The 25,264-nt window shown below is 43.0% G+C and overlaps 1 protein-coding gene and 1 long non-coding RNA gene across 3 annotated transcripts in view; one reads left to right on the forward strand and one right to left on the reverse strand.

Annotated features, from left to right (window-relative positions):
- SDC2 (syndecan 2) overlaps window positions 1-25,264 on the forward strand; it is a 100,353-nt gene that overhangs the window by 62,827 nt on the left and 12,262 nt on the right. For both annotated transcript variants that reach the window (XM_006943320.4, XM_045050102.1), the window contains exon 2: window positions 23,339-23,450. In XM_006943320.4, coding sequence (XP_006943382.1) covers window positions 23,339-23,450 — 112 coding nt within the window. The remainder of the gene's footprint in view (window positions 1-23,338; window positions 23,451-25,264) is intronic.
- Window positions 21,276-25,264, reverse strand: part of LOC123383192 — a 51,216-nt gene continuing 47,227 nt past the window's right edge. Inside the window, exon 2 of the long non-coding RNA XR_006592674.1 lies at window positions 21,276-22,175. This is a non-coding gene — a long non-coding RNA (uncharacterized LOC123383192). The remainder of the gene's footprint in view (window positions 22,176-25,264) is intronic.

The following is a 25,264-nucleotide window of genomic DNA, read 5'->3' on the forward strand; positions in this document are numbered from 1 at the left end:
CAGGAGCTGGTTCGTACAGCCCTGGTCTAGCACCATAGCTCAAGTCACCATTTTGAAAATGTGGGTCTTTAGTCATAAGGGAAAGGAGGAGAAAAGCAAATTCATTCAGTAGACAATTATTGAACATTTTCTGTGCTCAGTAGAGAAACAGGTGGCATGGGGAAGCATTCATGTCTTTGGGGTAGGCAGATATAAGTCACAGTGTAATACAAGTAAGAGGCATAAAGAGAAATGGGAAAAGTCATTATGTAAGCACGAAAGGGTGAGAAGTTTCATGTGGCTGGTGCTTGGGTAAGAGTGGTAGAATGTTCTTTCATGCCCATTCCCCCTTCTTATAGTCTCAGCCAGATAGTCTTTCCTCCATGAAGCCCTTTCCCTGACCTCTGCCCCAAGACTGGGGTAAGTTCTCCTGTTGTGGGTCAGAGCATACAGTGGGTCACCCTTGGCACGTCATCTACCCCCTCGATTATAACTGGCTCCTACCTGTCTCTCCTACCTGACTGTAAGTTCCCATGAATGGAAGAACCGTGTTGACCCAGCGCCCAGCACTTAATAGGTGCTTAAAATATTGGCTAAATAAAATGAAGCTCTTAAGGGTGAAGTCTAGTTGTGGAGGGCCCTGTAATAATAGATATTTATTGATAGTTTACTATGTGCCAGGCACTGTAAAAAGTGCTTGGCAGGTATTAACTCATTTAATTTTTAACAAACTGGAAAAATAAGTGTTGTCATTCCATTTTATGGATGAAGAACCTGAGGCACAGAAAGTTGAATGTGTTCTCAAGGTCACTCAGCTTGTAAGTGCAGGGCCTGGCTCAACCCTTACCATTTGGATCTGGAATGTGGCTCTTTCTGGCTTCCTGTCTGTCTCTGGCTTGCCCTGCAGGGGAATTTAGACCGGCTTCTGGAGGCGTTGGGGCTGTTACTGCTGTAAGCAGGAGAGTGTGTGAGCCCATGCCCCCTGTGGTAAAGTAATCATGGTATTGCTGTGTAGATGAACTGTTCGAAGAAGAGAGATGCCTGGAGCAGTGAAGTCACTCCTAAAATGGCAACAGCAAGACATATTAGTGTGATTTATTGACCTAACAGACAGAGCACTTACTATGCATCAGACACTGTTCCAGGGACTTTACAAATATTAACAGATCGAATGCTCATGGGCAGGTCTCTTAGGTGGGCACGGTTACTACCATTTCCCTTTTGTAGATGAGGAACCTGAGGTTCAGAGACGCCCCACAGCTGGTAGGTGAGGTGGCAGGGCCAGGCAAGTCTGGTTCCAGGCTCTTCCCCACTTTCTCTCATGCTGCCACTGAGTCGTCTTGTTAAAGGGAATGATTACTAAGTAGTCGCTGGTGATGTTTCTATCACAGATAGTACAGGATCTCAGTGGTATTTTGGAGACCAATCTTTCCATTTCCAGAAGAATCTGCTCCAAAGATCTTTGTCTAGAAATATATATGTGATTATATTCTATTTAATCTATGCTTGGTTTAGAAGGAAAACATACACATACACACAGACACTGGTCTTGCCCTTGAAGAACTTCTATTCTGCTAAGGGGACATAGGAAAACAGACATTTAAAAAATTTTTTTTTTCATATAGAGAAAGATAAGTGAAAAAGACAAAGTAACCCGGTAGGTACATATCCTGTTACGTAGTGCTATCCACTATGGTAGCCACTTGCCTGCCACACGTGTCCATTGAACATTGGAAATTTGGCCAGTCCATATTGAAGCCTTTTGTAAGTGTAAAAAGTACACTGGAATTCAAAGACTTAGTATGAAAAGAAAATTATAAATCTCTCAGTTCTTACGTTGTGTTAAATTAAGTTTTTATGTATCAGATTAAATAAAACTTACAAGAAATAAGTGAAGTAAGCTAGGCACAAGGAGACAAATATTGTATGATTTCACTTATGGGAGGAATCGTCAAATTGCTAGAGACAGGTGGCAGAATGGTGGTTCTCAGGTGCCCGGGGGTTATGGTTTGATGGGTAGAGTTTCAGTGTGGGATGATGAAAAAGGTCCCGGAGATGGATGGTGGTTATGGTTACCCAACAATATGGATGTACTTAATGCTACTGAATTGTGAACGTGAAAATGGTAAAATTCATGTATGCGTTACCACAATTCTTAAAAACAAAAAATGAATTTAACTTAAAATTGGACTACTAGAAAACTCAAAATTCCAGATGTGGCTTGTGTTTTACTTTTATGAGACTGTGCTGGGAAAGAGGGATGGGTAAGATGGTCAGGAAAGGCTTTTTTGAGGATATCCTCAAAAAGAGAAATGAGTCCTCTGAACTGAGAACGAATTGAGCAGACAGAAGCTTGAGGGAAATTTTAGGTAGATGAGATGCTGCAAAGGCCCTGGGGGTGGGAACAAGTTTGTATGTTTGGGGAGATAGGGTGAGAAAAGGATGGAAAGTGGGGAGTTCTAGATAATGCAGTCTAACAGGCCATGGTGAAGCGTTCGGATACTACTTCAGCTCAACTTGAGAACAAAGCAATAAAAAAAAAAAACCCATAAATTCTGTATAAACTAAATCATACAGAATTGCTGATGTTTTTGACCTACAAAATGGCAATTTCATCTGATTAAACCTGATATTGTGTTTGTAGTTTGGAGATTTGATCTTTCATATGCCTGGTCTGCTAGCAAAGAACACACTTTATTGTTTTCTAATAATTTTTGCATTGCTAGGCGTTCAGAAGACAGCACCCCCTACCCCCACCCCATTGGCTTGTGGATCACCATGCCTGGCAACAAATCTGTGTTGAAACAGAAGAAAACCTAGCTGACCACAAACTAAAACTGTCAAAAATAATAAAAAATCTTGTACTACCTTGAACATTTCCTATCTCATAAACCTCCCTCTTTGTCAGCTTGGTGGTTATTTGGAACCCAGAGGGAGAGATAATAGTGTTGTTAGCACGTTTGGATCTTGTCTCTGTCAGGTCACGGCGGCATTTATTATTGCACAGGTAGACTTTTTCTTCTGGAAAGGTTTTGGCTCAGGACAAATGGAAGGGTTAGCATTCTCAGTAGGGGGAGGGTCATTAGGAAGGTAAGTTGGGGGTTGTCCTTGCATTAAAGGCCATCAGTGCTGGCTCAGGTAGTCTTGAGGCCGTGTTCTGTTTCCCGGGTCCAGCTTGCCAGCCTCATTGTGTGTTATTACTGCCTTTTCCCGAGCAGGGGCCCTGAGACAATGAGAGGTGACCCCATTGGAAGTGCTGCAGAATGAATCTTTTTCTTAATAGTCCTTGACTCCAGAGCCCCTGGTGGAAAATGTTTGTTCATATTAAAGGGGAAGGTGGTTAATGCCTAAAATCTTTCATGGAAACGTTTTCTGGGCTTTGAAACATCTCTGGCCACCTGCTGGGGAGTGAGTCCAGCCAGTGATGATGATTTATCACCTTGTGCTCTGTTCTTTGGTGGAGGAGTTCTGTGTCCTATTTGAACTCCTCAGTGAAACGGTCCTAGTGGCTCTGGGCATCTCAGGTGGCATGAGGAGGAGAGGTCATGACTGTGGTTTCCCAAGGCTGTTTGGAGTTTAAAAGTTGAGTGGATACTTTGTGCTCCCCTGAGATGACTAGACCTCTCATTTCCCGAGAGCCTAGGTGCTATGTGGGCTGATTTTCTAAAACTAGTAGAGGTATGTTCTGTCCCTTTATTGTGTAATTATTGATATCTGAGCCACAAACCAGAAATCCCTCTGGATTTTTCAGCTCTGCGTGTATTGTGTTCCATTTCTGTGGGATTACTGTTACCTGTTTACCATCAAAAGGTCAATTAACAGAAGTCATTAATTAATTCAACACTTCCTAATCTCATGAAGAACTCCTTATTCCGAGAGGTTTTTATGGAGATGGAGTGAGGTTAAGACTTAATTACAAAGCCTACAAATCCTTTCTTGATTTATTTCTCAGCCCTGATCAGCTTCGTTTGTTTTTCTTTGGTTTTGCTCTAGCGAAGGTTTGCCGCATCGTTGTGACCACTGGCTTAGCTGTGACACTGACTAACAAAGCTGTGTGACCTTCCTGCAGGTGGCTTGTGTTTGGGGAGCAGTCAGTGGCTTTTTTAACACGGCACCTGACCTTCCCAAAAGAGCGAATGCGTCTACACAAACATAAATAATCATTTGTGTTGGGTTTTTATTTGTCAGCTTACACTGGCCGTTTCACAGAGTGCATCTCCTTGGTCTTCCCGTGAAACCCCGGCACTGGTGGCTTGATTATTTTCTCCTTTAACCCACAAGGAGACTTGTCTTCAGAGTTTCAGTCCACATGGATTCTCTTCCACCTCCCCGCTGCTACCACGTTGCCGAACTTGCCGGCACATGGCCAAAGGGCTACATGAACCCAGTCATTCAACAAAAGAGGAGAAAACTATCATCTCTCAAGTATCCTTTCCAGTTCTTACTTTAGTAACCCCTACTGGCACATCCTCCTTGCTCATTCTCCAAATGTCTCATGTCTCAAACACAACTTAACGTCTGACCACACCCCTGCCTCTTCCTACATGCCTGAGTCCGTGAAGGACCTACCCTTAGTTGGGGGCCCAAATCAGAAACCTGGGTGTTCTTCTCAGACTTACTTATGTGGGTGATGGTGGGCAAACCATGTGATCCCCAAGGCTCAGGGAGCTGTAAAATGGGGATAATGTGATTGTCCTGCCTTGCTGGCTATAGAGAGTATTTTGGGGTCTTATCAACACACAAATACTCCTATAAGGACAACAGCTATTGTTGTCATAAAAAGAAAAAAACCCAACCTTACGTCCTCTCACTTATGTCCTCTCACTTATTCTGCCAGTTTGGAGACCCTGTAGATTTTATCCACATTAATACTGTTGACTTCATCCTCTCCTTTGCAGTCCGTCTGCCTTAGATTTCTTCCCTAATTATTGCCGTAATCAAACTCATCACCCTGACTGCAATCCAGGCCCTCCGGTGCATTGTCTACAATACACCAGGCAGATCTTTCCAAAAGCACAGATTTAAACTTCTCCTTGAAGTCCCTCATTTCCCTTACAGAATAAATGGAAATCCCCTAGTTGCTCCCAAAGGCCCTCCATGATCAACCCTTTCTACAGCCTCTTCTCACACTATCATTTCTGTTCCAGCACACATACTCTCCCCTCCGTGGTGCAGGCCTGGGACTCCCCTGGGTTCTCCATCCTGTCTTGGACTCTTAAATGCCAGTGTTTCCTGTGCCTGTTTCTCCTGTCTTCCTCATTCCCTCCGCACCTCCTCCCTTCTGCCTAGCTAGACCAACTCGCCTTTAGCTCTGTGGTCTCAGCACCCGGCACAGCACCCTGCACATAGTAGGGGTTCAGGAAGTGAATGAGTTAACTCTTGGCTTAAGTAGATACAGAGTGGTCAGCATCTTTAGCCTCATGGGCCCCGCGTCTCAAGTCTGTAGCCTCTCTGGAGGGTTGGCTAGGGTAGACACAGTCTGGGTCTTCAGGGGAAGACTCTGGGTTGGTGGCTGAGCCACCAGGAGATGTGGAGTGTGCACTCAGGAACTTGAGGTGAAGAGAAACGAGATCACTGTCACCACACTTTGCCTTATCAGCAGTAACTGTCCCATCAGGGATTTATCCAGAGTTGCCATGTGGCTATTCAAAATTTAAACCATAATGGCCCCTAAATACCTCATGCAAAAGCAATCGTCTTTCCCCCAAGCAACATCCAGCTAAGAGTGGTTATCTGTGGTTACCGGGTACAAAAGCTCTGATAGCTGAAAAGTAGCAAAGCCTGACCTACTGTCCACACAGGCTGTTAGGGTCCTATCCTGTTGTGCTAGGAACCACACCTGTCTCTAGTCATCTGACAGCTTTCTGTGGAAGGTTTTGAGGCACTAGTCTGGTCTTACTGTTGTTCTGTGAGAAAGACATTTAACACCTCCCATCTCTACGTTACGCTTTACTTCTTGGGGAAACTCAAGAACCATGGGAAAATTATTGCATTACATGTATGTTCTAAACAACTCGAAATCCAAACCTGGGGATTTGCTTTGCTCCCATAAGCCTGCTAAATATGTTTCCTGGGTGAGTGTTGATGTATCTGACTTTAGTGCTCAGATTATAGGTGTGCCTGGAAAAAAAGCCACGTGACCTTGGCTTTGTGTCTTGTAAATGTATGTACCTGCAAACCTGTGTCACAGAGAATGCTGTGACCAGGGAAGAGGGTTTTGTAAGACTCTGGTTGCTCCCTTTATGTTTGTTGCTCCCTTTATGTAGTATCTACTGAAGTAGAACATAATCAGAAAAGTACACAAATCAGGAGTGTATGGCTTGAATTTTCAAGGAGCCCTTTTAATATATAAGTATGTAATACATTAATCATTTAGTGTTTGGTGCTACCACCAATTTCTTGTTTGATTAATAAGGGGCTGATGAGAATGGAGATAGGAAGGAAGTTCTGAATTCTGTTCTTCTGACACGACACAACTGTTCAGCGACTTTCCTGTTATTCACATGCTCAAGAGGCAGAATTTTGTTTTCCTGGTGGTAATATCTGAGTTACTCACAGCCTGTAATTTATACCTCCAATCCTGTTTCTTGAATGAATTCCATTAAATCCTTACACGTAAAAATGGTCTGTTCCCATCTCTGTGTGTCAGATGCTTATTTGTCCAGTGAAGGATCACCTAAGAGTCTAGCTGTACATGCTGTTCTGGTAAGTCCCTTACCTTGATTGGTTTTGTTTTCTCCCCTTACTCGTATATCTTCAAAGGTGGAAACCCTTTCCCTTTGGAACTGTAGTTTATCTTTCAAGTTCATAGCTGCCTTTTCTTCTAGAAGACCGTCTGATCACCTGTCTCCCTTCCCGTGCAGTCTTTTGTGGATCCGGGTAGTTTAAACCACCTAAAAACAGGCTGGTTTAATTTTCAGTCAAGTTCAGCTCACTCTTCCGTCTGGCATGAAAAGCACGTTTTCTTGTCCCATTAGTGGAGAACTGTTTGTCTTGTGATCAGCCTTAGTGTCCCCTGGAAGTTTTTTCAATTAGCATTCCCTCTCCTCCCCAACTTTTTCATTACGAAAATTCTAAAACACACAGAAGACTTGAAAGAGTAGGACAGTCTCTTCCACCTACATTCAATAATTGGTAGTATTTTACCGCATTTGCTAAACTCTCTTTTATATAGAGATTTTTCTGAGTCGTGCTGTTGATAGCAAATGTTAGTCATCTGGATACTTCACCCCTGAATACTTCAGCATTCACCCCTTTAAGGACAGTATTTTCTCTAGGAAAGTTAATGATGAGTCTAGGCTATTTTCTAATAGCCAGTCTGGATTCAGATTTCCCCAGTTGCCCTAAGTATGTCTCTTTCAGTTCTTGCTTTTAAACCAGAATGCATTGGAGTTTTTATCCCCTGCAATTTATTAATGCATCAGAGAATCCCCAATGATTTTGACCACGAAGTTGGGCAGGGGGGAAATGGTGCAGCTCATGATTTAATACATGAACACAAACAAGCCATCCTCCCAGGAGAAGACTGCACTTGGCCACCTGTTCTTGGCAGTTTGCTTCCTTGCTGGATGGCAAGAATGGACGAATGGGAATGAATTCATAACACTGTCACTACTGTGAATGGGCCTTATAACTTCTAGAAATCTGGGAATGTCTCATTTGTTTGGTGAAGCTAATTGAGTTTGATGCCATGGGGGTGAGGCAGCCAGGTACACACATTGTTAGCAACTAGGAGCCATCTCTTGTGTGCTGGTTTGCCAAAAACCTGTTGTCACTCTAGCAGGAGGCTTAGCTCCGGGCAGAATATTTGGGCAGGCTTCAGGAGTTCTCCAGGGATAGGGACTTCATGATAATTAATAGACTTTCTTATTTAGGGGGAGGGGGCAGGGGAGGACTCTTTAAAATTTGTAGAATAATTTTGGTGCACAGACTCCTCCAGCCTTCCCTTTTACCTTATTATTGGGTACCTTTGTGTATGCAGTCATCATGGAGCTGGTGTTGGTACGTTATTGTTAGCTATAGTCCACAGTTTATGCTAAAGTTCACACTTTGTGTCGTACAGTTCTGTGGGTTTTGACAAATACATAAGGGCATCATGTGTCTACATTCATACAGGATAGGTTCACTGCCCTAAAAATCCCCTGTGTTTCCTCCCTCCTTCTCTGGCAACTCCTGGTCATTTTACTGTTTCCATAGTTTTGCCTTTTCCGGAATGTCCTATAGTTGAAATCTTGTAGTATGTAGCCCTTTCACATTGGCTTCTTTCCCTTAGAAGAATGGAAGTTCTGCATGGAAGTTTCCTCCATGTCTTTTAGTGGCTTCAGAACTCATTTCATTGTTGGGCTGGACCATATTTTGTTTATCCATTCACAAGCCTTGATGTTCTATTTTTAAACAAATGGTAACACATTTCAGTGCATAGTAGGTATTTGATAAATAGTCATTAAATGGCCTAGTTAGAGAGAATCCTTAATTCTTCTGACAGGTGTATAGTGCCCAGGGAGAGTCGTGATGGAAAAGGCAATTATGTTGTTAGGCCCCTGGTTTCTCCCAATGTGCAGTGATTATTTAAGGAGAGCACTTGTCCCTCAGTGGCTTAGCCTGGCAGCAGTAGATGGCTTCCAACAGCAGTTTAAAAATTCTGTCTAGAACTGCACTCTCCAATATGGTAGCCATTAGCCACATGTGGCTATTTGAATTTAAATCGATTAAAAGTAAATAAAATAAAACACTCAGTGCCTCTGTTGCACTAGCCATGTTCCCACTGCCTGATAGCCATGTGTGGCTAGTGGCTACCATTTTGGACAAGGCATGTATAGAACATTTCTGTTAACCGTAGTAAATTTCATCAGATAGCCCTAATCTAGGGCATCCAAATAAAAGGATGGGATTGGCATTAGCTGACCAGGAGACTGACTCTAATTCTGGTTTCTATTTAATGTCTGAGTGTTTTGTGCTGCAGTGGTTTTACAATGGAGGAGAGGAAGGCCAGAGATTTGTTTGCTGGAGGAAAGTTGCTCTAAATAACAGACGGGGGATAAAAAGGCTGCCCAGGCCAGTGAAGCTGTGAGACCCTCCTTGTGTGGAAGGCCTGGGAGGTATGGCTTGACAAAGGTTTAGGCCCTTGATCAGCCAGTGTTAAGGAGTTTTACAGAACCCTCAGCTCTTGCTTATTTAGTTTGGTGAAAAAGCGGGGGTCCTCTCTAATTTGAAGGGTTGGGGTGGGTGTGGAGAGGGAGGTAAACTTCTCAACTAATAAATTTGCAAAGCGTATACCCATCCCTTCAGTAAACCCCTGTGGTCGTTGGATGCTGGGAACAGGAAACCTGAATGAAGATCAGATACTTACCACAGAATCATGGTTCACTCCCTTGAAATTAAAATTATACTTCCTTGGGAGCAAAGCAAAGGGCAGCTAAGTTTTCTTGTTTTTTTGGCTTTATTGCCAGCTCTTTGGATTTGACCAGATCTCATTTCATTCACGTGGTAAGTGCCACGCTGACACAGTGTTACGGGCTGTCTGCTTGGATTCCAGTTCTGTATTCATTTTATGTAAGGCGTTTTAATAAAGTCTGGGTTTTTTTTTCCTTCTAAACAGAAGTACAGATAACAGGACGTTACATTAAACTGTGCTTTTCCTTAATGTCTAATCTAGAAATTGGCTGTTGAGAATTTTTAATATAATTTTTAAATGAAATGCCAAGTTGTCCTATCTGCACATTATAGTTTTAAACATTGACTTTTCATTTTTTGGAATATTTGAGTTTCTAAGAGGCCTAATGTGGAAAGGCAGATTTGACAGAATAATAGATCTACCATTATTCCTGGGAGAAGACTTGAAATATTCTGGTATTTGGAAGTTCAGTCAGGATGTGACCGCTTTGGAATCATGACTGTCTATAAACACAGGCTTAAAATTGATAGTTTTCTCTAAGAATAGGCATAGGGAAAACAGCATATATTGTCTTGCAAATAAAGAATTGGGAAATGCTAGAACTCAAATGAAGACAGATTTCCCTTTAATCTTTAAGTTAGTGTCACCTGCTAAAAGACTCTTAGTTCCTGATGTTTAATCAGTATTTAATAATTATCAAATTCGTTCAACTGACTTTCCTTTACAAAAAAAAAAAAAAAAAATGCTTGCCCTAGAATGAAAGGCAGGATAACAGATGGGTTTCTTATATCTGCTATGGTTTTTATTTAATTTGAAAAAATACATTGTAATTTAGATACTGTTTCATGTTAGCCAAGTCTAGAGAAATTGATTATGGGTTCTTAGCACAGGATTGTTTTCTTAAAAGCCGTGAAAGGGGAAGGAATCAATATTAGGGCTTTCTGAGTGGCAGCTTTTTACAGAGGCCCCCCCCCCCCCCCCCCGGCAGCACGATTGATTACAGCTGCTTTTGTAAGAGATTTAAAAAGAACAATCTGTATTAAAAACATCATCTTTGGTACGAGCTTGCACAGTTCCAAATGGGTTTCCATGGGGGCTGTGCTGCAATGTGACTGCTTGAAGGGATTGTGGCCGTCCCCGGCGGGCCAGGGCAGCGAGGCAGAGGAAGGCTATTAGGTGAGGAGTTGCTGGCATGCATGCCAAAGAGGTTGCCCCGGCAGCTGCAGTCATTCAGGCCCGGATTCTGCAGTCTCCAATGCAGGAGGGGCAAGAAGTGAGTAATTTTTCGACAAGTGGTGTGTAAGGTTAAGCATCAGAAAAAGAGAATCAGCAGGTCTGCTTTTATTCCAGAGCACCGGCCAAAGGCAGGTATGTCCGGCTGAAGTTGGGAATCATAGAAACCGAGATCTCCACAGCACTCCATATCCCCAGCTGTTTCCCTGAGGCCCATGGACATGTCTTCATTGGGCATCTATACATCTATACATATGTGCCATGACTGAGTTATTCCAGGACTGCACACGGATCTCCTACCAATTAAATAATAAACACTCTGCGGGCAGAGGCAGGGTCTGGAGGCAGGGTGCCTGGAACAGTCCAATCTATTAGAAATTGGTCCCATCTCAGAAGGCTTGTGATGGAACCCAAGTGAGAGACCATTAATGTGGACCCGGCCCCCGGTGTTTTTCATTGTCCGTGAGACTGCACTCTCTAGGAAATGAAGAGGTACAGATAGCCCTGGTGGCTTGCATCCTGAAAGGAGCGGGACGGACTTTTTATATAGACTTTGTCATTGGTTGTTTCACAGGGGCATTTGTGGGAATGGGGGTGGTCCACTAACTTGGGAAGACTTGAAGATCCTGGGGAATGTGGGAATTTTTAGAAACTAGTGTTAGGTGTAGCATCATCAAGTTTTATTTGGCATTCTTGGGTGCTAAATCACCGCAGAGGCCTTTGGTACGGCTTGCTTTGGAACGATGGAATCAGCTGGTGGGCTGCTTTTCTACTGGATTCACTTGGAGAAAAAACAGATTTCCTTGAGATGGTCTGATGTATTTTAACTCATAACTATGTCTCTTCTTTATCTACCATATTTTTAGAAAACTAAGTGCTATGTCTCCTATGAAATGGTGCTTATGAATGTGTGTTCCAGCTGAGACTTTTAATGATCACTAGTGAATCAGCCTCCTGTGGGGGCAAAAAATAACGGTATGCTCTTTTTAAATAGATACAAAAGCCCTTCTTAAATACTATTTTTTAATTGAGCAGGTAATTTAACCGTCCTGCAGGCTGTCTTCTGCCTCATCTTCCACACCCCTCCTAACAGTAGTGCACAGTTCCATCAGCAAAATGTCAGAATGTCTTTTCCCATCTAGATTCTGATAGACGTAGATCAGAAAGACAGGAGGCAGCTCTAGGTTACCTTTTGGAATTTGGGGAGCTTTGGTCAGATGTCTGTTTACAAAGCCAATAAAGTGTTTATTGTTGGTGGGGAAAGAATAGGACTCTTTCTTCCTCGTCATTTGGCAAGTCCGCAAATGTCATCTTCACGTAAATGACTCAAATACACTTCAGCCTACCAACAGGAGCACTTTCTAAAATGTGTTTGCTTAGAGGTGGTGCAGGTCATGTGACACACATAAACGCACTCCGTGAGGCACATGCTTGTGTCCAGGAGCTCATGCTCCTGCCTCAAGTGCTATGGTATAGCCTGGGGAGGCTCCATTTCTTGGAAAATTTCATGCAGGGTCTATGATGGATTTCATAATAGACTCTAATGATATTCTTAAATCTTTTTTTTAAATTTACTTTAACATTTATTTATTTTTGAGAGAGTAGTGAGCGAGCAGCGGAGGAGCAGAGAAAGAGCGAGACACAGAATCCGAAGCAGGCTTCAGGCTCTGGGTTTGAACTCACGAACCACAAGGTCATGACCTGAACTGAAATCGGACGCTTAACTGTCTGAACCACCCAGGCGCCCCAATATCTTTAAATCTTATCCTGGTTTCTCTGTCAAGGAAACCATTTCTTTAAAAGCTGCTTGGCCCTCGCCTTTTTTTTTTTCCCCCACTTGGTTAAAAAGTTTGGTCAAGAACAATTCCTTTATATAATAAAAAGAAATATGGGGCCTGGGGCTATGAGTCTTGGGCAGAATCAGGGTGTTTTTTTCCAGCAGGTATCAGGAATGTGAATAATCCCGTGGGCATACAGTACAGCTGCTGCTTTGAACTTGGCCCCGGGTCTTAAAAGCCAGCTATTCAGAACAGCTTGGCTCTAGAGTGAAATCAGTGGTCTTACCGCCTTTGGATTTATCCCCTTCTTTCTTGTTTTGTTACTTTTATTTAGAGAAGTGTGGACACACTTTCAGTCTTCCAAGATAAGAAACCAGCAACAAATGTCATTGTTATTGAAAAAGTCCTCCTAGATCAGGCAATCATTGTGTCAACCCAAAGGCTTTCTGGAATTAGCAGGAGAAGCAGAATGCAAGGCTCCCCTTACAGACAGACAGACAAGTGTGGTAGAACAGACTCTGAAAACCAGGAGCAATGTGGAATATTCAGGGGTGCACTTGGCCTGTCGGCCCTGTGGGCATGTCAGGGCTCAGCGTTCCAAGTTCAGGTTTTGTCCTCCGTAGGCAGGGCCTAAGCTGGAATGGAAGCTTGTGCACTGGGAAGCTGGGCAACCTCACTCTGACATGGAGTGGCTTCCTTGCTTTAACGTAGGAGCCAAGAGTAGCTAATGAGATGGGTAATTAAACCCAGGAAACTTTAGAACCTGGAATCTTGTAATTGAATATCCATTGTGCTAGACCTTTTGCTATTGTGACCCCTGATGAAATGGATCGGGTGTAGACCAAGCACTGTTGTGTCATTCTGTGGCACTTTTCTGAAGTGTGAAGTTTTCTTTTTAATGCTTGTCACTTATACACCTAATATACACCTAATATACACCTAATATAAGTCCATGTTTCTTTCTTTAGATTCTAAATATAGATATACAGATATATATGCACACACATGCGTATGCACTTGTCAATGTTTGAATGCGTGAACTGTTAAGTAATAAGTTTGTTTTCAGAAGTTCATTTGTAGTATTGATGTTTAGAAACTAGCCCCTGGTTATTTGTGACTGTGACTCACTGGTTTTGTGCTTTCTGAGCTCTTAGCACCATACGTATATATGTAAAAATGCACAATAATATCATTTAGGAAAGAAATCACTCATAAGCCACCACCATACCCTCACCAATGAACTCTCTTCATTTTCCATTCCCCTGCCAGTGTTTGGCCAAATGATATGAAACTTTAACGGTGTTGTAATATTAGGAAAAATTAAAACAATATGTGCTTTCGAAATTTAATGTGTTGTCTAAACATTTTTCTTTGTTGCTCTGTGTATATGATTTTTAATGGCTATGCTGAGAAAGTTAATCTAGCACACGTAATTTACAGAGCTCCCCTGCCACAGTTGGCCTTTAGGTTGTCTCGGTGATTTTACCTTCAATGCAGCAGTAAACACCCTAACTTTTTTTCTTCTTAGGATATTTCCTTAGGATAATGCCTGAGAGTAGAAATATCTAGATTTTGTATCTTTTTTTTTAATGTTTACTTTTGAGAGAGAGAGAGAGAGAGAGTGTGCACGCGCACACGCACAATCGAGGGGCAGAGTGAGAAGAGGACAGAGGAACCCAAGCAGGTTCTGCGCTGACAGCAGCGAGCCCGAATATGGGGCTCGAACTCACAAACCATGAGGTCATGACCTGAACCAAAACCAAGAGTTGGATGCTTAACCGACTGAGTCATCCAGGCACCCCACGATTTTCTATCTTCTTAAAACACATTACCTGTGTGCTTCCCAAAGGGCCTGTGCCAATTTCTGTTAGTTGATCTTTTGATTTTTCAAATGTTTATTTTTGAGAGAGAGAGAGAGAGAGAGAGAGGAAGACAGAATGTGAGTGGGGGAGGGGCAGAGAGCAAGGGAGACCCAGAATCCAAAACAGGCTCCAAGCTCTGAGCTGTCAGCACAGAGCCTGACACGGGGCTCGAACTTATGGAACCGTGAGATCATGACCTGAGCCAAAGTCGGCCGCTCAACCGACTGAGCCACCTAGACACCCGTTAGTTGGCATCTTTTAAATCGTCAAAGTGTCTCTTTACAGGCCAGTACTCAAGTGTCCCGTATTCCTAGTAACATTCAAACTCAGGGCTAGGTGAGCCCTCTGAAGTACAGGCTGAGCTGGAAATTCCATCCATCAGCTGTTGCTAGCTAGCCTCAATGCAAGTTGGTCCTGGGCATCAGCTGGAGCCTGGGAGGGTGTGGTCTACCCTCTGGACAAAAGGTCTTTCCCAATTTCCTGTCCCATAGGCTTCCTGTGGCCTTCTGTCAGCCCCCGTGTAGGGTGGAGAATATATGTGTTTGTGCCTTGGGACCTAAAATTGTAACAGTTGAAAACCCTTAGAGTGAATTATTAAATCTAAACCAGAGCCTGTTGGCTTCTTGTGCTTGACTGGGAGTCTGTTTCGTTATGGTAGTTTTTACAAAACACTTCTGAGTAAGAAATAAATGCCAAATCTTTTTTTCCCCCCTCTCTTGCCAAACTCCACCAGGAAACAGAATCTCGTTATTTCAGTTAGAATATATTAATACTGACCCTCTCCAGCAGTTGGGACTTTTCAGGTTAGGATCACACGGCTTCTATTTTTACTCTAGTCTAAACTGTGGTCATATGGATAACAAAATAAATACTGGAATATTCTAGTTTAGAGGGGGAGAGGCGGCAATGCTTATAATAACATGGCTACAAACCTCTTGCTTTCCTCTGTTTGATATTCCAAAAAAGGAAGAAAGCACAACTTGGAACACATCTGTAAGTAATGAACATTTTCCTTTTGTGTATCATGCATATTCAACATAATCCCACTCAAAATCCCAGCATTGCTTTAATATACATTGCTTCGTAGAGCCCTATTTTTGTTGCCAACAGATTTAATTCAGGACAAAGCTTCTTCCCTTCTCTCTTTGGATTAGGAATATGAACCCTTTACCACAGACAGAAGGAGGAATTGTTGGTGTGTAAATTAAAATAAAAACTTAAAAAAAAAATTGGTGTGTCCGACTTCCCTCCCCTCCTCTGCCGTGCCCCCCTTCACTTCCTTGTTGCCTAAGAGGAAGACTGGTTTTTGTTTAGCATTAGCAATAAACCAGTTTCAGGAAGAGTATTTTTTAAAGACCTATTGATTGAATTTTTGTAATTCCAGTGTTTCAGAATTCAAAAGCTAGAAAATCTAACTGCTTTGAACCACTTTGTTTTTTTTTTTTTAAGAGGAAAATTTCTACCATTAAGTACACTAACTCAGTGTTACTGTAAAAAATTTTTTTTAATGTTTTAGAGAGAGAGAGACAGAGACAGCATGAGTGGGGGAGGGGCAGAGAGAGAGAGGGAGACTCAGAATCTGAAGCAGGCTCCAAGCTGTCAGCACAGAGCCCGAAGTGGGGTTTGAACCCACAAACTGTGAGATTGTGACCTGAGCCGAAGTTGGAGCTTAACCAACTGAACCACCCAGGTGCCCCACTCAGTGTTACTTTTTAAATGCTCTTCAGCCATTTTAAAGTTCTCCACAGACCAACACTGTCTCTGGCTCATTGGAGGCATCCCTAATGAGTTGGTGGTTTCTTCTAAGGTCATACTTATCTTTATGGCTCTTCTCACAGTATAAGGCAGAAGTGCAGATTGCCCTTTTTAAAGAGACCAGGTAAGAGAATGTTGATCTAGTTTTCCCAGATGTGAGGTAACCAGGTAGTGTCATTAAAAAGCGTGGTTATTTCCTTTCCCCAAGTGGCTGTAAGCTTGGGTTCAGCCTTTCTGAAAAATGTGACATCTTCCTCTGTTGAGCCTTTATCATGTGTTGTCTCTTGGAGCACAACGATAGGTCTGGTAGAGGATGCAAAAAACAGCAGACCGGGTCCCGATTCTCAGACCGCTTCAAGGAGTGTACATTCTAAGGAGTGAGATCAGATTCCCACTCTGTGAGGCATCCAACAGGAAAATCCCAACCAGAGTGGTAATTCCAAATGAGTGGTTGGAACTTGAAGAACTGTAAATAGATACCGTAGGAATTCTGTCATATGCTATGGCTTGGTTTGTTTCAGAAGGTTCATGGAACAAGTTGGATTTCTCCATAGTTGCCTATGATTTTACGTTAATTTGTTTTAAATTTGCCATTTTTATGAGCAACATCCTGCCTCACACTTCATACCTTCATGTGATTCTTCCTTCATCAAACCTAATGTTTTGTTTTGTTTTTTTTTTTTTTCAGAATTTGGGTTTATTTTCCTAATACGCACAAGTAAATAATTTATAGGCAGGCATACCTTGTTTTATTATGCTTTGCAGGTATTACGGGGTTTTTTGTTTTTGTTTTTTATGAATTGAAGTTTGTGGCACCTCTGCATTGAGCAAATTTATCATCACCACTTTTCTAACAGCATTTGCTCACTTTGTGTCCCCGTCACATTTTGGTAATTCTTACAATATTTCACACTTTTCATTATTATTATGGTGATCTGTGATCAGTGATTAGAATTCATTGAAAGCTCAGATGATGGTTAGCATTTTTTAGCAATCAAGTACTTTGTAATTAAGATATGTACATTGTTTTAGACATAATGTTACTGCACACTTACTAGACTCTAGTGTAAACCTAACTTTTATATGCACTGGGAAACCAAAAAATTCATTTGACTCTCTTTATTGTGATATTTGCTTTATTGCGGTGGTCTGGAACCGGACCTACAATATTTCTGAGGTATGTCTGTGAATCCATTCCTCACTTTATGGAAGGTACCCTAAAGTTTTTCTTAAAGTAAAAGGCATTAGCTTTCTGGGTAAGTAATTAAGGACTAGTATAGGTGTTTGAAGCAGTTCTAAAGACCTTTCCTGAGGATTTCTTAAGTAGGGGATTTACGAATTTTCTTTCATGTATGACCTCACCTTTGACCTTGGCTTTTGTATGTATTATATACAGGATGGTAGAGTAAGCATGGGACATGATTGGGTACCAGGTAGTTAGTTGTCTGTAAACAAACCCTTAAAATAAGTGCTTGTAAATACAACAGTATTTGCTTGTAAGCTTATGTAACAAGCAAATGTCACATACTCAAGGACAGCAGTATCTTTTTCCAACAATAAACATAGGGTTCTTTCCTTCTATTACATCTTTGGTTTGGATGGGACACTTGAGAGAGATGAAGGTATTACTGAAAATGAATGGCAATTGATGGTCACGACTCCAGGGATCCTTCATATGGGAAACTTACAGGACATTAGGCAGAGAAGAAACTGTTAAGCTCGAACTCTAACTCTTAACATAGAATTTTCTTCCTATCTATGATGCCAAGAATACTAGTTCTGAAAGATGTTAAATAGATACCCTGGAGGGAGGATTTCCATGGCTAAGGTTTGTAAGTGCTGGATCAAGCAGGGTTCAACGTGACTCTATTGGAGTTCTTCTCATGACCTTTATTATGATTAGGTGTGAATCACAAGAAAAGCAGGTGAGACGTTAGGCACAGCATGGCCAGCACCCTCAGTGAGCATACAATTTGAAGTCCAGACTTGGATATGAAGCCTGCTCCCCACCTCTGAGCTGTAGGTCTTTGGGCAAGCCTCGGGTCCTTGGTCTGCAGTGGAGATTGTTGAGATGATTAAATGTGCCAATGCTTATAAAACACTTAGCACAAAATGCCTGGCACATAATAAACACGTAACAGTCACCTACAGCTAATCCTTTTGAACCCCAGGCTGAATGGGTCTGATATCTTCATGTTCTGGGGAATTACAGTGTAATAGAAAGAACCTAGAATTAGGTGTCTGAAGTCTTGGATTTATCTTTGGCCACCAACTAGACTGAACGATTTTCAGCTACTTTGCCACTGTGGTACTCTGTTTCTTCACTTTTGAAGCAAATAGATGATCTTGATGCCTATAGTGTCCAGTCATGCTCTAAGATTAATATCCCTTTGGGCTTTACCTAAGCCAGAATTGGCAAGTTCACCTTAAGGACAAGTATACCATCTCTGAGTGACTGTATGGGAGAAAATTTTAATTATTATTTCATTTACGGTGTATGTTAGCTATTAATAAAATAGTTTATTGAGTCATCTCTGGAAAGATAAGCTTAAAGTTAACAGCCAGTTTGGCACTTTATAGTCACTATAAAAATTAATATGCATTTGAGTCTACATTGGGACAAATGTGCCTTTATCCCAAAACTAAGAGAAGAGTATCATCTAAGTGTTTGTTTTCTATGGTATGATACAGAATGCAATATTAGGCCACATGAATATTTTATTTTTATATCCAAAGGCTACTTTTCTGAAGGTCAGTTCTGGGGTGTCTGGTATCCATGAATAGTTAGGTTTTCTACTTTCTGACTTTGTTATTAACCTAAGTTTAAACCGTAAAGTGAATTTAACACCTGCTGCTTTGAGCTCTAATTATCTTGACCACTGTTTATCGCTTGCACTAGTTTAAGGCACTTAGAGAACATTCATCTAGTAGATAAGGCAGTGTATCTTTCAAGGAAGACCTCAGATTTCTAAATAACTGATTTCCACACTGGCAGTTTGAAACGTAGTATTTGTTCAAAGTAGGCTTTATCTACGTGAGAAAATCCAGTGCGTAGATTTGTTCAGTTGCTATGTCACAAATTTACTTTGCTGAGAAAGTAGACAGGTTGGTGATATTACTAAAACCAAGACTGGTCCACTGGATGGTCTTTTATGTGTTGAATTAACATTTCTCTGTTCATTTATATTCTAGATACAGTTACAAGTTTGGGCTGAATCGTGTTCTCAGAATACTAGTTTTCATCATCCTCGGGCATGTAAGACCTAGGTCACCATTGCTTTCCTCAATTTGCCATCCGGAAAGGAGTTTATTTCCTCTTAGAGGCGTTACATAAAGGAAATCACTGTGACCGCATCTCTTGAGTATGTCGTGGAGCCTGGGGTTGGGTAGAGGAAGTGGCAGCAGCTGATACTGAAGTGCAGGTGAGGCCATATGGTGAAAGCACTTCTTTCAAGGCTAAGGAGTTTTTATTTCATCCTGTAGGTGATAGGGAGCCAATAAAAGGTTTTCAGCTGGGAGTGACACAGTCACATTTAAGGGTGGTCCCTCTGCAGAGAATGGATCCAAACACAAAGACGTAAGCAGTGACCAAGTAAGGAGGCCTTAGTAGTTAATGGTCCAGGCCTGGTATGGTGAGGTTGCTGTGATTTGGGGGCCAGGGGAGGGATGGAGTTAGGGTGGAGGCGGGTATGTATCTTGCCTTCCCTGAGGCATTTTGGGGATGCAAAACTGAGTCCGATGTGCATTCTCCTCTGGGAAGAACTGCCTCCTCTCTGCAGGCAGTTCGGTGCTCCGGGTTCGGTGGCTGAAGGTGGCGTAGAGTATCAACCTCGATCTCGGTTTGCAGTAGATTCCCCTCCCCCCCCCCCCCCCCCCCCCCCCCCCCCCCCCGTCAGTATACCAGGCGGCTTTCCACAACTTCCCTTTGCTCTCCTGTGTTCACATCTTGCATCAGCCGAGGGGGAAAGGTCTGAAAGACCAGCTCTATTTTTCTTGCAGCTCGTACTCTGAGCCCTCTTAGCCAACACCATTGGCACAGCCTCACAGAAATGGTCAGTCCCAAATTAAACAGCCTCGTTATGAAATCCTCCAGTTGGCCGGCTGCTCCGAGCTGCCGGGCTGTGTCTACGTACATTCTCTCCCCATTCCTTTTGTCCAGTGGCTCTGTCTCGTTGAGCAAGAAAGTATTCAGAGTATGTCCCGGGGTTTTCTGCTTAGTGAGGCAGACCACATTTGGCTAGGTGTAAAAAGAAGTCCTCTTGAGTCACCCCTTTCCCTGGCTTTCGAGAGATGCACATCTTCTTTCCCCAGGGGAGTGGTGGTGCATAATCCATTTCTCTCCCCAGGCATGTTGACTGCAGAAGTCTTCTGCAGTGTGGAGTCTTCACAAAAGACATTTGTCACGTTTGGGAAGGTGGTTTTTATTTAAAGGAAAGACAGTGGAGGTATTCTTTGAGCATCATCTGCTACAGTGTGAAAAGGGCCCTGCTTATTGTTCAGTGGACTTTGTGGAAGGATTTTGGTAATTCCTCCTATGCGCTTGGCGCCCCTGACATCAGAGCAGGTGATAACTTTTAGTTTGAGGGCATAATTATGGGCACCACACTGGAGGATGGAGGAGAACATACACGTAGCTGCCCTCGAGCACATTAAACATCCCATTGGCCCCACGACCATGCTGGAGCCCCGCAGACCCCGACTGGCTGAGGGCAAGCCAGCTTCTCCAAATGCGCCCAGACTTCTACCCCAAGTCCTGTGGCGACTCAGGCCTGACACCTTCCTCGTAAGGGTTGTCCTGGGGAAGTCTGTTGCTCGTCAGGGTACCCAGTGTGGCTGAACTGTGAGGTGGCCAGAATCCCCTGGAGACATTTTTGGCCCAACTGTCTGTTCGTTGTGACAGATGTATTAGTCCGGACAGCCGCCGCACCTAATGAATAGAAATGCAGTTTACCCGTAGGGGTTAAATATCTTCGTGTGACCCATGCCCCATCAAACTTCTTTGACAGAGCCAAGAGGAAAATGAAATCAATATGAACAAAAGACAGATAGGTCTCTAAGATGTGAAAAGATACTTTTACTTACTTTTCAGACTCTGGGCTACTTAAATAGATGCAGTGCAACATGTATGGCAAGTTTGGGGGCAGATGATCGCCCAGGCTTAGAATCGAGAGATTTTTAACCTTAGGAATCCTGGAGGTCTTGTGACATGTGTAAACTCTGAAACCTGAGTCAAAGGCCAATTTGTTTTAGGTAATCTCAATGGACAAATATTTATTGAGTGCCCATGTACTTTGAGAGAGGCAGGGAGCATGCTGGGTCATTGAAGACCTGCCTTCAGCAAGTTGGACCCAGCTGAGGCGCAAGAGAAAGTGTACATGAAACAGTGAGAAATGGCAGTAAGAGTTTAGGGCTTAACTGTTCATACCCTATAAAATCCTCTAGCAGCTTCTAGCTAGATGCTGTACAGGGACGGGGAAGTCAGAACCTTTTTCATAGACAGGATTTGAGAGAAAGAATGAGAGGGTCCTCCAGACGATGTTCACAGGACAGAGTTTAACATAAGCAGGACTGAAAACTGTTCTTCGGTGTGAGCACAAACAGCCTAAGCAACGTTTGCTGAGCACCTAGTGTATGCCAGGAGCTGTGATTACAGGGAGCCGAGGTGGATTAAAGATGAGTGTGGCACCGTCCTTGCCTCAAAGCCGCCGAGAGTCTGATAGGGGTCAGTTGGGTTGATTGTAGAGCTGAGGAATGTGGGCCTCCTGACACGCTTCACAAGCTTTGGGAATTACTGCCTGGAAGGGTGATGATGGCCTTGGAAGCCAGTAGGATGCAGGATGGCCTCAGATTGCAGAGTTCAGCTCTGACCATTCTACCAGAGAAATTCCAGCACGCTCTTGGCTCAGGGTGGTCACTCGATGCCTACAAGCCAACCCACTGGCAAACCAGTCCCTAAGGTTTTAGTTCTCGATGTGCCGGTGTTGTGGCTCACACAAAACGAGTTCCCATACTTTTCCATCAGTTGGCACTGAAGCCTGGTGGAGAACATGGGCTCAGGGTTAAAATGCTTCAGCTCCTTGAGGCAGCCACTGAAACCCGAGAGAATAAAGTTGGTCCTGTTACGGAGGGCTGGACCCATCTGCCCTCTTAGGAAGGTTCCAGTCACGGCGACCGCTGGAACACAAAGTTTTATTTTAAGAGGAAATCTAATGAAAGCCAGTGTAGTAAGGAAAACATTTTTTTTTTTTTTTATAATTCCTGTTAGGAACAAACATTCAATTTATATTTAAAAATAGGACAATAACGAGTGTTGCCCGTTTCTAAACACAAATGTTGTTTAGAATCTGACAGTCTGCTTTGTTTCTCGGTTTTCATGAGATACTGGTGGTAAAATATCAGTTTACTGAAACCATTTAAAAAAAATTATACGTCTACTCTGCCTCCAATTCATGCGAGTACTCTTCTGGCAAGATTAGGGTGAATTTTAATACTAAAACTCTTACTGAAGAGCTAAGAAGCCGGGGAGCTGGTATACTTAGCGAACGATCCCTCTCCATATGAAGTGTGTGATTTGCTGTTTCCAAGTGCCAGTAATATAAAAAGAATGTGCTCGTGTGGGTTTATCTGCATTTGTCATTAAGGCTCTGCTAAGCCAGTGAGCCCTAGAAGCGGGCTTGTGGGGGCTTTTGCCCTTGTCAGATGAACCCCACAGGCACTGCTGCTCACAGGGTGCCCTGCCTGGTGTCGGCATGGATCTGGGCTGCCTGGACAACTGAGAAGCTCTTGGGTGTAGTGATAAAGGTCTGAGTGTGGCCAAGCCTGCGAATATTTGCAGGGCCTTGATGGATCCTTGGGTCATGATTTGGCAGAAGTATGGTAATACTATTGTATTCATCCCCAAGAAAGTCTTAAATAATTTGAATGGTTGGTAAGTTTCCCGGTACGGAAGCCTCACAGTGACCCTGTGACAAAGAGAATGCCTGAGCTGGTGACCCTGTAACAAAGAGAATGCCTGAGCTGGCTTATAACTAGCCCTGGGACCACCAAACTCAGGCAGCTTTAGTGGAATATAATGAAATAAGCCCCTGATAGGTGCTTACGTCTCTGAGCTGTTTGGTTCTCCTGGATTTTAGGCTACATAGGCTTCCTTGGGGGGCTTTTGCCTGTGGTTAGCCTGTGACTTATCAGGATGTCCTGAGGAAGGGGAGGGTGGAAATGCGGGTTCAGAGGATTGGAGGAGAGAGAGATAGTCGCTGTGGTGTAAACCTGAACAAGTAAGATAAATGAGCATGTTTCTTGATCTCACCATCCTGAATCCCTTCTCATTCTTCTCTCAGAGAGCAGAGCCGACATCTGATAAAGACATGTACCTCGACAACAGCTCTGTTGAAGAAGCTTCAGGAGTGTATCCTATTGATGATGATGACTATGCTTCTGCATCAGGCTCAGGTAAGGCTGGCTACTTCCATGTCCACCTCCGTTCTTTGTGCTTGCACGTGCACCCACACCCATGCACATGCATAGGTGCACACGTGTGCGTGCGCACACACACACACACACACATTCTACTGGAACTCACTTCAAGGAGGCAGGCAGGATGCAGGGTGGTTAAAAAGTCAAAATGCCTGACAGCATATTCTAGCTCTCTGCCACTTAAGCTGTGAGATCTTGGGAACGTATTTGACTTAGCTGAGCCTCTGTTTCCTCATTCATAAAATGGGAGGTAGTAATAGTCTCTATCACGTAGGTTGTAAGGATTAACAGGGTGAACATATCTACAGCTCTAGGAGTCTGGTGCTTGGCAAGTAGTCAGTGTCCTGTTAACATTAGTTTTGATTTTATTATGAAGGCTTTCAGAGTGGTAAAAGTGGAATCTACCCTTAAATCCCTCAAATGCTAGTTTCATGAAACTACCAATCCTGTGTTAGAGATTATGGGTGGGACCAAGAAGAGTTATGCCTTCTTACTCAAAAGTGGGAGGGAGAACGTAGCAGCCAAATAAAATCATGATACAGTGATATCCTTACTCCTCTGGTGTATCAGTTATCTAGTAGCTCAGTAATGCTGCATAACCACCCCGAAGCGTAGTGGCTAAAAACAACAATCATTTATTTAGCTTATTATTCTGTAGATGGCAATTTAGGCTGGGCTAACTGGGTTCCCTCATGTGTCAGTGGCCAACTGTAGGTTGGGTATGCAGCTTTGCTGATCTGCACTGGGCTCTAACATGTCTTTGGGGCAGACTTGGCTCTGGTCTACACAGTCTCTCATCCTCCAGTGGGCCAGCCATTTGTTCAGAGGAGGGAGCAGAGATCCCAAGAGGGCAAGTATAAGTGTGCAAACCTCTTGCACACTAAGCTTAGAATTGGCACAGCATCACTACCACGTTTTATTGGTCAAAGTAAGTCACAGGTCCAGGCCAGACTCCAACTCTTAATGAAAGGATGTACAAAGTCACATTGCAGAGGATGTGGATATGGGGTGGGGGGTGGGTATTAAAGGATTCTGGCCATTTTTGCAATCTACTGTAGTGATAAATGTTTCACCTGTACCAGGAATGCACCCCCCTCCAAGAAGCTGGGAAGGAGGAAGAGCTTGTGCATATATTCAACTAACAATCAAGTCAGGAAATTGTGGTCAGCAGTATGCTAGGAAAGTCTTCTCCAAGACCCTTCTTGTTTTGAGTTTTCACTGTAGATTCAACAGATGGCAAAACTTACCCTGAATGTGGATGTCTGTAATCAGATTAGCCTGGGCTTCAGAATGACCAAGAGCAAACTAAAATCAATTGTATCTTTGGTAGAGATCTACCTATATAGGAGTGTTTTAAGTTGGAAAACAAATCTGAGAAAGACAAGAGAGGTGGTGGCTGACCTAGTAACAATGAGCTTACAATGCAATCTGAATGTAAAAATAGCCCTCGTTATTCTTGGGGAAGTGATATATATCACACATGCAGAATGAGTGTGGAAAGAGTTGTTCTCCATGGCCCACAACACTATTAATATCTTTCACTCATGGCACCTCTTTTCTTCCTCTAGCACCTCAAAAGTGCTTTGTAACTGTCATCATCAGAGTATCCCAGGAAATAATAACTATGGACCCCTTTTTCCCCCATTTCACAGATCTTAGAACCCAAGAGTTGTTAGATTTGTAGCTATTGTTCAATCACTTTGCTGACTTCTGCCAAGATTGTGCTGAAGTTTAATGTAAAGAAAGCAGGTACACAGTCCTGCTTCTCTGCCACCCTTGCAGATGAAAGG

The sequence above is a fragment of the Felis catus genome, chromosome F2, assembly GCF_018350175.1.
Source record: "Felis catus isolate Fca126 chromosome F2, F.catus_Fca126_mat1.0, whole genome shotgun sequence".
In the NCBI taxonomy this organism is placed as follows: domain Eukaryota; kingdom Metazoa; phylum Chordata; class Mammalia; order Carnivora; family Felidae; genus Felis; species Felis catus.